Source organism: Cygnus olor, chromosome 16 (assembly GCF_009769625.2).
Source record: "Cygnus olor isolate bCygOlo1 chromosome 16, bCygOlo1.pri.v2, whole genome shotgun sequence".
Taxonomy (NCBI): Eukaryota; Metazoa; Chordata; class Aves; order Anseriformes; family Anatidae; genus Cygnus; species Cygnus olor.
The window spans coordinates 13,809,999-13,822,547 of NC_049184.1; the positions used below are offsets into that span (position 1 = coordinate 13,809,999).

Below are 12,549 nucleotides of genomic sequence, written 5' to 3' on the forward strand. Positions count from 1 at the left end.
GGGGATGGCTGGCTGGTCCCTTGTTTTTACCAGGACTCTTGCTTAAATTTCCAACTCTGGGAATTCGGTAGCAGGCATTAATGTGTTTAAAAGTCTCTGTGTTGCATTGCTGAAGTCCAGCCTGGCTCTTTCCACCCAGGTGCACGTGGCAGTGAGCCGCTTCAAGATCAAACTCTATCTGGACTGTAAGAAAATAGCAGAGAAACCTATCAACACCATTGGCAGCATCTCCACAGCTGGCTTCATCATGCTGGGAAAAGTGACAAGGACCAGAGGGCCCAGGAGTGGGTCAGCATCGGTGAGTCCCAGGAGGGGCACGCTGTGGAAACTGGGGGCTTAAATCTGGAGCTGGCTGGCGTGGACAGATGGAGAGATGTGCAATCTCATGTCGTTCTGGCTCTGAACACCTCCAAAGGCTGCTGTGACGCAGGACTGTGTCCTGATCCTGCTGATCTCTGCGATTTAATGAGCTTTCCTGGCACAGCGTTTCTCTTCCTCTCCCCTCCTACCTCTGTTTGAGGTCTGTGAGCGGAGGCAGCAGCGCCAGCAGGTCCCCTGCTCCAATGTTACATCCTCTGGGATGGGGAAGTGCAGACCCTGCCCCAGCAGGCTGCAGCGGACAGGAGGGGCAGGAAATTGCTCCTGAAAGGGAAGGTCGTGGCATCTGTCCCCGCTGAGTGGCACTGGGCAATGCCAGTGACTGAGGGCAACAAGTCCGGAGGGGCCTCGATCTCCGTCGTGCTTGGGCTTGGGTGTCTGCATGCAAATGATGTGAAAACCACCTTCAGGATAGAGGCTCTTTGTCAGCAGCAATTTGAATTAAAACAACCCCAACACTCAGTGCCGGCCTGCAGGCATGCCCTTTCAGCATTGTAGAGCCCTCAGAGAGCCCGCTCCCTATAGGAGAACGGAACAAGGGGAAGTTTGGGCTCACTGCTGTCCCTGTGACAGCCCCGTGCATTGTCCAAAGGCAAAACCAGCCATGTGTGCCATTGCCTGGGAGTCTGTTGCCATATTTACCCTACAAAACAGCAATGTTAAATGTGCAGAATTAGGGGCAACTGCTCAGTGGGACTGTAGGAAGGAAGTTACTCGTGGCTGTGAAGATTTTTCTCCTTGGTTCTGCTTCTAGCCCTAGGAATCTAGGGGAAAACAGAACATCAGTTGGTCTGCAACTTCCCTTGCTTCAAAGAAAAGAACAGTTTGTCCCATGTGCATCGCCACCTGCCTCCTTTCAAAGAGGGAAGCAGAGGTCTGGGATGTACCAGGGAAAAAGTGGACGTTGGAGTTGCCTGTAAGATATGGGATCAGCTATATAACAAACCTGAGGACAGTGGGATTTAAGCAGTATTTACTTATTTAGGAAATAAGTGTTAGCAGTTTAATAAGCAGTTTAGACTGATCACAAGCCTGTCAGACAGCAGCCAAGGGGGCAGGAGTCTGTGCTCTCCCTATCCCTCCTAAATTCTCCTTGCTAATGGCTAGCTAGCGAGGTGTAGCTGACTAACGAACAGCTCCATGCCATCTCTGCTCCCGATGCTTTTCAAGCCCGGCAAAGCTTCACATCTTCCACAGCCCTGCTGCCCTTGAGAAGACAGTGTCTCATAACTGGTTATTGTGGAACCTTGTTTTATTTAAGATATCTTTAAATGCTGCTCGATCTGTGGGGTTCACCTATCTGTATGCTGTGTGCCACGCTCCCTCAGCTTGCTCGTTGTTAAATGCATGGAGTGGAAGGAAAAACAGATGAGAAATTGTGTTAAGGAAATTAAAAAATCCTCTCTGCCTTGTTTTTTTTTTTGTTGTTGTTGTTTAGCTTTCTGCAGTGCATGCTCCTGTGTTAATCACAATGGGAAGATGTGGCAGTTGTGAGGGATGTGGTGAGAAAGACAGGACAGGATTCCTGGGAGAGGAACGCATCTCTCCTGGGAGCTGCTGCCATTGTATTCTTATGTCTATTCCCCTGAAGGGAGCGAAGAGAAGTTTGTTTTCACATTGGCAATGCTGACACCCAATTACTTGGGGACCTGCCTGCTGCTGTGGGTTTGCGTGAAAAATCCGAGACTTGGCTTTTGCTGGCGTGAAGCTGCTTGGCGACCGGCTTAGCAGAGACCTGCAGGCTGGTAAATCGCTCAGTGGCCAGGGCTACTACTTATGGTATGGCTTTTGGGGCACGATTACTGTTGGGACTACGTGGCAGAGTCTGTCAAACCATCACTGAAGATTATTTCTAGCACTTGGACATCATGAGGTTTGGGGATGGATCCTGTGTGCCAATGCTACCTTCTTGTCACCTCTCTTTTCTCCCCTCCAGTTCCAACTGCAGTCTTTGCAGATTGTGTGCAACAGCTTAGGGGCAGAGGAGGACAGATGCTGTGATCTTCCTGCAGTGGTAAGACAAGAGGGATGGCTCTGCTAGCTGAGATGAAACTGGGGATGATGGAACAGTGCCATGGCACTGGAATGACACTGCAAGTGATATTGGTAGACACAAGAAACAAATCACTTTTTCCTCATTTCTTGGGAATATCAACAGGATGTGTCTTGGTGGAGTGAACAAAGGTGTCTGCTTCTAAAAGCAAGATGACTCTGAATCCCAAAGCAGTGCACATCCCTCCTGTCCTGAGCCCATCTATGACAGCACCTTGATAATACTAAAGTTCTGCTGCCAGCCCTCAGCCCTCGGGCACAACATCCCCTGCTCTTCCCTTCAAATCCCCAGCACAGAAGGTTGCTTTGTGGGGCGTGTGAATACTTAGCAAGGAGCAAATTATCTTTCTGTAGGTCATGCAAATTTAAGGCAGAGCTGGTTCATATACACATACATGTATATAAAGTCTAAACGTGCTATTTGATAGAAAAATAAGGCACTTGATTTTTTTTTTACAAAAATCTCTTTGTGGTAGAGAAAATTTGTGTTTTTCTCCACTGGAAAGATTGAATTTTGAAATACTGAAAATGTTACCTGTCATCCATCCCACTTTTGCTCCATAGCTGTTCATGCCACCTCGGCTTGCTTTCCTTTCAGAGGGACGAGGAGACCTGCCCGACCTTAGCTCCTGCCTGCTCTTGCACTTCTGGTCGCCCAGGCTTGCCAGGACCTCCAGGGCCCCCTGTAAGTTCACCCTTCCATGTGCTCCTTGAAAACAGCATGTATTTCATGCACTGGTGTTGCTTTGTGCTGTTCAGGCACCCCAGGCATAAGGATAACATTTCTGGGGCTCAGTGAGGTCTTCATCCCAGGTAAAAGCAGAGAGCAGCTCTTTGCTGCCCAGCACAGACCCCAGAGCTTTGTTTCTCTGTGCTTGTTGCAGCATTTTGGGAGTGCAACAGCTGCACTGGGAGCAGGCTGAGCGTTTCCCCGTGCCACATTAATCCTCTTAGGAGAGGGGGACAGGCCACCCTCAGTGCATGTGCATGCAGAGATTTCGTGGATCACCAGCTCTGAAATTCTTTGTAAATGACAAGACAAAAAGAACAACAACAAAAAAAAAGGCAAAAGCAACAACAACAAAAAAAACCTTTCCTGTCTGGATTCTTTGTTAAGTGGGAGCCTGATAAGTGTCTGCACTTATGGGCAGCCTAGAGAGAAAGGGGAGACTTGGCAGTCCTGCCTGTCCACAGGGCTCGCTCTCTTCACAGTGAGCATGACCTCCAAGGAAACAATGAAGAAAACTAGGAAAGTGATAAGTCTTTAAGTATGCAGTGTGTTCCAGGAAACAGTCTAAATAGATGCTAGGAAATGGTTATCAAAATAAAAATATAAATCTGTGTTTTATAAGTTTCAGGGAAACTGTTTTATGTGCGCACAGCAGCCAAAACCTGACAGCCTGCCCAGGGCACCCAATTTTGGCCACTCCAGGTGCTTTTCTTGTGGAAAGCAACCACGAAACCACTTTGGCCTCCTTGCTCATGTGATGAGGCTTTAAATCGCCCCTCACATAGCTGTGGTTTCACTGTGACTTCAGCTCCATGCTTTGCAAAGAACAGCTCCTCGATGCAGAGTAATTACACGCTCATTCCAGTGGAAGTTTAATTACTCAGCACACTCCGCTATTGCAGAGTGCTTCAATATCATAAGTGCATAATTACCATCTCACATGCCCTGTGGTTTAAACATCTCTGCAGTACGACTCTTTAAAGAGCAGGATTCTTTTAAGCATTAGGGAAAATACAGTTTTGACACACAACCTTATTCTCACACCATCAAGCCCTTGGCAATTTGCTGCGGTTACAAGAGCACTCGCTGCTACATTTAAAACTTTTTGCTCGAAACCAGCAAAGCTGTGTCCCACCTTGTGTGTGTTGCTGTATTTTTTTATTTTTTTTTTGACCAGGCCCTGCTGACTTCTGAAATGAGCTTCTGGGTGCTTCTGAAAGCACTTCTTGCAAAGCTGCCTGCTTGTGCTTCTTAATCCAAATCCATTGTTTTTTTAGATTCAAGAATAGAAACTTTCAGATTAAGTTCACGTGTTATTTTAAGGTTCAAATGGTATTGGTTCATACCAGAAGATTAGTTTCCTGTCTGATCCAGGAGTTCTGAGGATGCAGAGCTGAGCTGGTCTCCCCAGCACCAGATATTGTCCCTGATCTTAGCGTCTGTCTCTTGGGATGACGTTACAAACACCAGCCTAGTCCCGAAGGGCTGCGGGCGTGAGCCCCTCTTTATTTCTTCCCCAGCACCTTCCCATGTTCACGTGTGAACCCTTCTCCATTTGTTGCATGGATTTGCTGGGGGTTGAAGGGAGGAGGTTGAAGAGGTTAAAGCTTCAGCTCTCCTCGCTGGTGGTGAGTGCAGTGCAGCCACTGCCTGGCACCCAGGGCTGTGCCGTCCTTTCTCCTCCCCTCTTCCACATTTGGTAGGTGACTCAAATTATTTTTTTCTTGTCCCCATTGCATGTGAGCTCTCTGGGTCAGGAATCATCTTCCATTGTTTGTGTATAGCAAACTGAACCAACTCCCGTCCCTTAGGCTCCTGTTCACACTGCTATAAGGATTACGATATTATTAACAACAGCTTTGTGTCTTGCTGGCAGGGCAGCCCTGGGAGGAGAGGACCGCAAGGAGAGCAGGGGGAGCCGGGACCCAAGGTGAGTCCTGGAGCTCAGCACCACCACTGGCCTCCTTTGCTGCAGGGTGCATCAGAGGCAGGATGCGCAGCTGGGTGTTCTCAGTCCTGGTGTGGGCTTGATTCCCTGGGCTGGGATCTACCACACTGCAGCACAGAGACTTAGAAAGTGATGCACTGAGGAGGATGGGATCACATTAATTAAATGCTCAGTTGGGCTATGGAAATTGAGATGATGGGCCTGACGGTGTTGAATTAATGCAAAGTATGTGGTCAGCAATTTTCTTAGAAAGCAGCTTTGCTGGGGAATGGTCAGTTTAGTGCTGTGCTTGATCTGCAGCTCTGTCATTTTCTCCCATGGAAGATGCACCAAAACCTTGCACCTAAAAGGCAAAGGCAGCTGAGGTTACTGGAGACTCCCTCGCTGCCCTGACTTCATCTTGAATCCTGGTTCATGCTGACCCAGGTCATGCAGCACAGCCCATGTGGAGAGCAGGAGCCAATTGTTTTCTTTCTTTCTTTGATTTCATGTCTTTGGCTTTAGGGTGAACCAGGCCCACCTGGACAAGTGGGGCCAGCGGGCCCCAGTGGACAGCAAGGTTCGCCAGGCTCCCAAGGAATCACGATTCAGGGTCCTGTGGTATGTCATCTCTTCCACTGCCTTTTTCTGTCTCCTGCTCTTTGCAGTTAGAACATACCCCAGAAATCAGTGTCCCAATAATCGTCCCACTCTATCCCCCCCAAACCTGGCCTACGTATTGACATCATCCTTATTAACAGCTAGACAGCTGTGCTAGAGAGAGGTGGTGATTGTTTTCTTCATGCTGATGAGGCCCTGGATTTAGTCATTCTGGCAAAAACCTGCTTCTGTCCAGACTCTCCCTAGTGTGCCTTTAATGAAAACAAGCCCAGAGCAGAATTCAGGCATTTCTCTTTGCAGCGATCGTCATCGCTTGGCAAGGAGCAGAGGTGGAGGCTGCTGCGTGCGTGTCTCGGACAGCAGAATCCCTACGAACGTGCTGTGGTTGCAAAGCTCCACGTAGCATCACACAGGAGCAATATGGGATGTGGACATGTAGCAGCAGGATGCTGCTTCCCTTAAAGGCTGTTGCAGCATGCTTAACCATGTGCTTTTATTTTAATTCAAAGGGACCACCAGGTATAAAAGGAGAGAAAGGAGACACTGGAAGTCCTGGCATGCAGGTAATGGCAGACACCGTTCTGTTTAATTGTCTCAAAGATTTGCCCATTTTCTCCGTTAACTAATTAAAACAAGGCTGAAAACCCATAGAGTTGTACCTGCTGTCTGCTTGGAAACTGTTTCATTGCGGAGTGTCATCAGCACTTTCCCAAGGGAAACTGAGTCAGCTGCTGGGAGAAGGAAAGACCTGTCTGGAAGCTAGAGATAATGCAATTAACGGTGGGGTGACAGTGACTGCTCTGTTTCATGAATAACTCTGTTTCTTCTTCCATCTTTTTCTTATTTCCCGTGTTACAAGATGAAGTAGGGCAATGATAACCTGATGCCAACTTTACCCAGCAATTCTGATTTACAGGGCATTCCTGGTGTGCAGGGAGCTCCAGGCAGGGATGGTCTTCAAGGTGCAAAGGTAAAATACCTCATCTTTCAGTTTTCATTCATGGCTGCCTAAAGTCCAGCTTTGAGTGTACCCCAGACATCCAGGTCTCCTAATGCACTGGTGCATAAGTGACTATTTTCACAAAGCTAGAGGCCTTGGAGTTAAAAAAAAAAAAAATAAAATAAAAAAAAAATACTGGGTAACATCAGGTTTGGCCAAATTTGCATGACTGACCAGGTGCCAACACTCCTGCCTGCTTGGCAGATGTGTTTTTTACCCATTTCTGGCAAGCTCCTGGTAAAAGCATCACAGGGAGAAACCACCTCACTGCTTACTGTGTCTCTTTGAGTCCTCTTGATAATGTTTGACTGGATTTGGTTTTGCAGGGAGTGAGGGGACTAGAAGGCACCGCTGGGCCTCCAGGACCTCCTGGACCAAGGGTAAGTACATGGGCCATGCAGATCTCTTTGGAATCTCTTCCCCAGCAGGGGCTTGAGGTTTCTGCTGTCCATCTGTCATCCAGGGGTGTCAGGGCAAAAACAAGGAGCTTAAACATAACAGCTGGAAAACAATAAATGAAAGTATTTCTAGTGGTTTTTTTCCTTCTTTTTTCTTCCCTTTATAGGCTCCAAAGAACACAAACTTCACAAAGAGATGACCAAGTGAAGTTCGCTTCCCACTCTCTAAGCTGCATTTACAGTTGTAAAGTTTTAAAGGCAAACACAGGTCTCAAATGGGGAAAAAAAAGGAGAAAAAAAAGAAAGGAAAAAAGCCAGCAGCATGGTATTGGCAGACTGAAGAAAAGGGTTATGCTCTAGGCTGTCTCTAAATCTGAATATGTAATGAAGGAGCTAAAGCCTGTAGGGTAAAAAACACGTTGCAGTTTATTGGTGAAACTCAGCTTTGCTGGCCTGACTGTAGTTGAGATAGTAATAGGAGATGATGTGAGGATGACTCACACATGATACATTCTTAGCATTGCACACGTGGCTGGATGAGGTACTCACAAAAACCTTAAGGCTACGATGCTCTTGCTGGAGTCCTCCAAACTCAAGCTGCTGGTGCCCCTGGAGCTGTAAGGAGACGTCAGCCTTGAAGAGAAAGAAAAAGAAAGTTAGGAAGTGTCTGGACTTTCATCTGCATCTTGTAATTAATGTCTGCAGGGTTTCCAAGGAGTGACAGGCTCCCGAGGCAGCAGTGGCGAGAAGGGACCTCCGGGTGATGTTGGGCCAACAGTAAGTTTCTGCTTGTGGGTCTCAGGGAAGGCCAAGTCGTGAAAACACCAAGTACAAGCAACCTTGTACTCTTCCCATGGCAGCTCTTCCTCAGTGTCTAAAGAAGAGTTTTAATTCACACTCACCTTTCATAAGGATATGCAAAGCCCAGGCTACTTAATTATTGACAAAGCATTTAATGGACCCTACCTCCCTTTGCTCTCTGTACTTTTACAGCTACACAATATTAAGCATCTAACAGCCAGCACTGGGCTTTTAGGGGCAACCTTGTGTCTAGATGTCGGATGTTTATTCTCAGAAGTTAAAAACCACCCACTGCGTTAGGAAACCTAAGTTTGTATCTATGGAATTTCTGCATACCCGTTGATGGTGCATGGTGCCACTGCTCCAGCTGCTTTATTTTCTTCTCCTCTTCCTAGATGTTGACTTTTCCTTTTGCTTTCCTTGTAGGGGCTGCCAGGTCCAAAAGGAGAAAGAGGAGAGAAAGTAAGTTTTTCTGCTACTGGGCAGCTACACAGCTACATCCTACACTCAAAAGAGTGGATGTGATAACCTGCTTTGTGCTTACAGCACATAAAGACCTTTTTAGCGCTGAATAGCCTAATGTACCTATAGCTTGTGGCTTTCCACTCACCTGCTCTTCTGATGGGACATAAATAATAAGCAGCTGCTTAGTGCCAACTGTAGTAGCGAAGAAGAAAAGCCAATTGACAATCCATTCATTGCTGAGATGTTAAAACCAAAAACACTGGACTTCACTGTTTTTTTTTGTTTGTTTTTTTCTTCTGTATTGCATAAGAGGGGGCTCATTTGTCCCAAACCTCTGGCATATTCTGGCACAGTCTTTCAGGTCAGGAGAGCCACACTGCCTTTGAAGGGTTTTTTTTTTTTTTTTTTTTTATTGTGAGAGGAAGCTTTGCTCATCCTGACTTATGGTTAAAAAGAAATCCTATTTCTGTCTAGGATACCAAGTCTCGTTGCCAAGATTGACTTAGGTGAATTAAGCTTCAGACAGGAGCAAGCTACTTTTGACAGACAGCTTTTGTTTCAAGTTAATTCCTAAGAATTATAATTTTTAATATCATTCTCCTTCCATTCCCACCAGCTTTTCCTTTTCTGTACTTCTCCCCCACAGTGGAACTTTCCTTGTTACCTCCCGTGGGTGTTTTGCCAAGCTTTTGTATAAGTCCCGGTAATTTGCACAGTAGTCCAGCCAGAGATATATATTTTAGAAATGGTTCCAGAAATTTTCAATGTGTTAACTATGAATTTTCAGAAATAGAGTCAATGTTCATTTTGAAGCAGCTTTTTACATTTTTATTGCTTTTCCCTGCGTTACTAAAACTTTACAGAGAAACCATCAGATATAATTTATTTGGAATACAGGAGGAGTAAGAATAAATATTCATAAAAGATTTAGACAATGATAGGACGTTGTAATATCTGATCATGTTTAAAGTTTTACATATCACAGAATATTAAGTTAGACTGTCTTATCATTTTTGATGAAATTTGAGAGAGAAATTTACTCTCCCTCTTTTGGTACCTTCAGTTATCACAGCGATTCAGTCTATGTTTTTCTGTGCTTTTCTATGTGGGAGAAAAGCAATTACAGATGCTTTCCAATCACAATTTCACGGCTTCAGAACTTTGTGATAAATAAATAAAGCCGCATTTTTTTAGTGATTAATATCTCTGTTAATCAAGCTGATAAAATAATAGGCAGAAAGCTATCCTGCATTATGATAAAACATTAATAAAAGATATTAATACTTTGTGTGTGTGTATATATATGTGTATATATACACACACACACACACATATATATATAATGCTTCACTTTAGGGGGAACCACAGTCCTTGGCCACAATTTACCAGCTTGTCAGCCAGGCTTGTGAGCGAATGATCCAGAGTGAGTATAACCAGCCTGACTCCCAGGTTTGTCAAAGCCTCTCTGGCAGTGGTGAACAAAAGCACACTGGAACATGGCATGAAGCTGTAGTGAGCTGGGGATCTCCTCTGTCCTGTGCCATGATGAGCACCATGCACAGCAGGTGTCCCACCACAGGTTCTCAATGCTACTTTGGTTTATTGGGTGGTATTAGCACAAAGACTCATGAAATATTTTTTAGGAAAACCCTTTTCTTCCTTGCAAAGTTCCATTTTCTCTCAAAAGGCAGAGGTTCAGATATGAAAGAAATGATTCTTTCAGTGATTTGTGCTGATTCCTCTTGAGATGAGTCAGTTTTGGTAAAGCTCCTGTGCTGTGATGCACAAAGAGAAGCGGTGGTTTGCCCAAGGTCAGACAGCAAAACAATGACTCAGCTGTCCATCCTCCTCCTCAGCTTCTGGCTTTCTCAGTTTGAGCTGATAACATTTTCACACTAAATGGTAGTTTTAAGGAACTTTTTAGGCAACATCCTCAGATTTAGTCTCTCTTCTGAATTCCCGGGCAAGCAAACTTTCATTTTCTGTCTTGCCTTCTCAGCTCATGTGTTGAAATTTGACTCATTCATCCATGAACACGCAAGGAAGCCAGTTCCTGTTTGGGAAGAAAAATTAAAGCCAGGAGAACCAGGACCACCAGGTCCTCCGGGCCCCCCTGGGGGCAATGGAGAAAGAGGAGAAAATGGCATCCCTGGCCAGCCAGGAAAGGATGGATATCCTGGAGAAAGAGGTATGGACAGAAGCGTTTATAAGGCTTCTGTCACAGTATGAGCAACAAAAGCCTTGTATATAACCAAACAAGGGGATTAATATAATCTCAAGAAGGGGCACCAGTTATTGCACAAGATAGTGAGTGGTGGAAATATATTTTGTTTGGATTTGCAGATGTTTGCCTGTCAACATAAAATAAAAAGCCTTGGTTTCAGCAGTGACCTAACACCTCTAAATAACTAGAGACACTGTTTCGCTCCTTGGCAATATTCAGATTTAGCTGGGACCTGTGGAGCTTATCAAAATGTCACTGAATAGAAATGGGAAGTAACAACCTGCAGATGTTTCCAGCCTGCTGAGTGAGGAGATGGCAGAAGACAGATCTCACCGAGAAACAATCTTAAGGACAGAGCTGATCAAAATATTTTCATCTTAAAAATACCATAATAACTGTGTTTTGTCAAAATGCACCTTATCTATTGAGATGTACTACTTTTGCTAGCAATTTCTTGAGAACACAGCAAAGCAACTTGACTTACTAGCATGTGGTCAATGAGATGATTCATGAGCAATGTGAATAACATGAGTGGATCTCATACTCAGCCCAGTGCAGTGATAATAGTGTTTTGAATTTTTCTGTGAAAAATCTCCTTTTTCAGCTACTTTAGGCTGCAGATCAATGCTGGATAGAGTACTGTTTGTCATGGACAACTGTTTGCTCTGTAAGAGAGAGTAGGTGAGTAGGTACATTGAGAAAATTCAAAGAAATGGGTATTTCTGTTTCACGAGAGTTTGTGACCTTCTTTCACTTCAACTTCTAGGAAAGAGCCTGGTGGGGAGGCTGCAGGAGCATTAACTCAGGTTGAAATGCAAAATGCAGTGAAGTGCCACTTGTCTGTTTTCTGTGATTAGGTGCCCCGGGACCTAAGGGAGAAAAAGGGATGTCTGGAGTCAACGAGGAAGGGATTCAGGGACCCAGAGGCAGAACAGGTAAACGCAACCTCTCTGTCTTGACCCCAGGGAGCCACTGGAGCTCACCGGCTGCCAGATTCAAAGCATCTTCAACCTAAGGACCACTGTGGTGGGACTGATCGACCTTCCCACCGCAGCATCCTGGCTGGTTCCTCTCTGCTAAGACACGAGACTGCTCCAGGCAGCCTCCTTCCTTTGGTACCCATTCTTATGTAATGATGTATTTTAAGGACCTGAAGCACATCCAGGGAGTTTTACTGTTACTGCCTTTATGCATGCAAGAACGGATGTTCAAGGAATAGAATCTCTTTGAAAATTCAGCTTGTGAAACGCAAAGGTTTCCAAGTAATCTGTTAGGATTTGGCATGCTCCTCCGTCCTGATCCTTGTCACTTGAAATCAAGGTGGGGTTTACCACAGACTTAACAAACAGGTACCAATAAAGAAAGTGTGGCCGTACATATTCTTCTGTATTTAAACTTCTATAGTTGAGATATAAAGTTGCAAAAACAATGACTCTGAGATGGATCTTGGAGTTAATGTGACTTTCTGCATTGACACTTAAGTGAGCTTTCTTTGGATTCTCATAACCGGGCTCCATTTTTAGCCAAGCTGGTCACCTTTAAGGTCAAGGATAAGACCTCTAGTTACTGAGATTCAGAAGAGGCCCAACTTTTTCCCCTAAATGAGGAAACAATACTCAGAAAAGTAGGATGGGGAAAGTATAGAAGAGGTGTTATATCGAAGCAGTAGATGTTCTATGGCTTACTGTGGTTCTTCTTTAGGCCCACCAGGAGAAGTTGTGCTGGGGAAACCAGGTCCAAAGGGTTACCCTGGGAACACTGGTCCTCAAGGTTTTCCTGGTGTCAGGGGACAGCCTGGCCAGTCGGGATATCCAGGGGGTTGTGATATCTCTGGATGTTATGGAGCAGGTAGAAGAGGTAAGTTTTGACTATCTAAATGCAAAAGTTATGAATTTAGAACTGATCTCTCTGGTTACTTCTCTTAACTTAAACTAGGCAGAGACCTTTGTTCAT

At 45.3% G+C, this 12,549-nt stretch overlaps 1 protein-coding gene across 3 annotated transcripts in view; it reads left to right on the forward strand.

Annotated features, from left to right (window-relative positions):
• The window catches only part of COL20A1 (collagen type XX alpha 1 chain), a 45,400-nt gene that overhangs the window by 32,053 nt on the left and 798 nt on the right, over positions 1 to 12,549 (forward strand). For 2 of the 3 annotated variants that reach the window (XM_040575918.1, XM_040575919.1), the window contains 14 exons: positions 140 to 298; positions 2,315 to 2,392; positions 3,029 to 3,115; positions 5,037 to 5,090; positions 5,613 to 5,708; positions 6,218 to 6,271; positions 6,625 to 6,678; positions 7,035 to 7,088; positions 7,812 to 7,883; positions 8,334 to 8,369; positions 9,729 to 9,795; positions 10,372 to 10,560; positions 11,454 to 11,531; positions 12,298 to 12,453. In XM_040575918.1, the coding sequence (XP_040431852.1) occupies positions 140 to 298; positions 2,315 to 2,392; positions 3,029 to 3,115; positions 5,037 to 5,090; positions 5,613 to 5,708; positions 6,218 to 6,271; positions 6,625 to 6,678; positions 7,035 to 7,088; positions 7,812 to 7,883; positions 8,334 to 8,369; positions 9,729 to 9,795; positions 10,372 to 10,560; positions 11,454 to 11,531; positions 12,298 to 12,453 (1,234 nt within the window). Of the gene's footprint in view, positions 1 to 139; positions 299 to 2,314; positions 2,393 to 3,028; positions 3,116 to 5,036; positions 5,091 to 5,612; positions 5,709 to 6,217; positions 6,272 to 6,624; positions 6,679 to 7,034; positions 7,089 to 7,811; positions 7,884 to 8,333; positions 8,370 to 9,728; positions 9,796 to 10,371; positions 10,561 to 11,453; positions 11,532 to 12,297; positions 12,454 to 12,549 lie in introns of those variants that run through there. The other variant, XM_040575920.1, reaches the window with a different exon arrangement.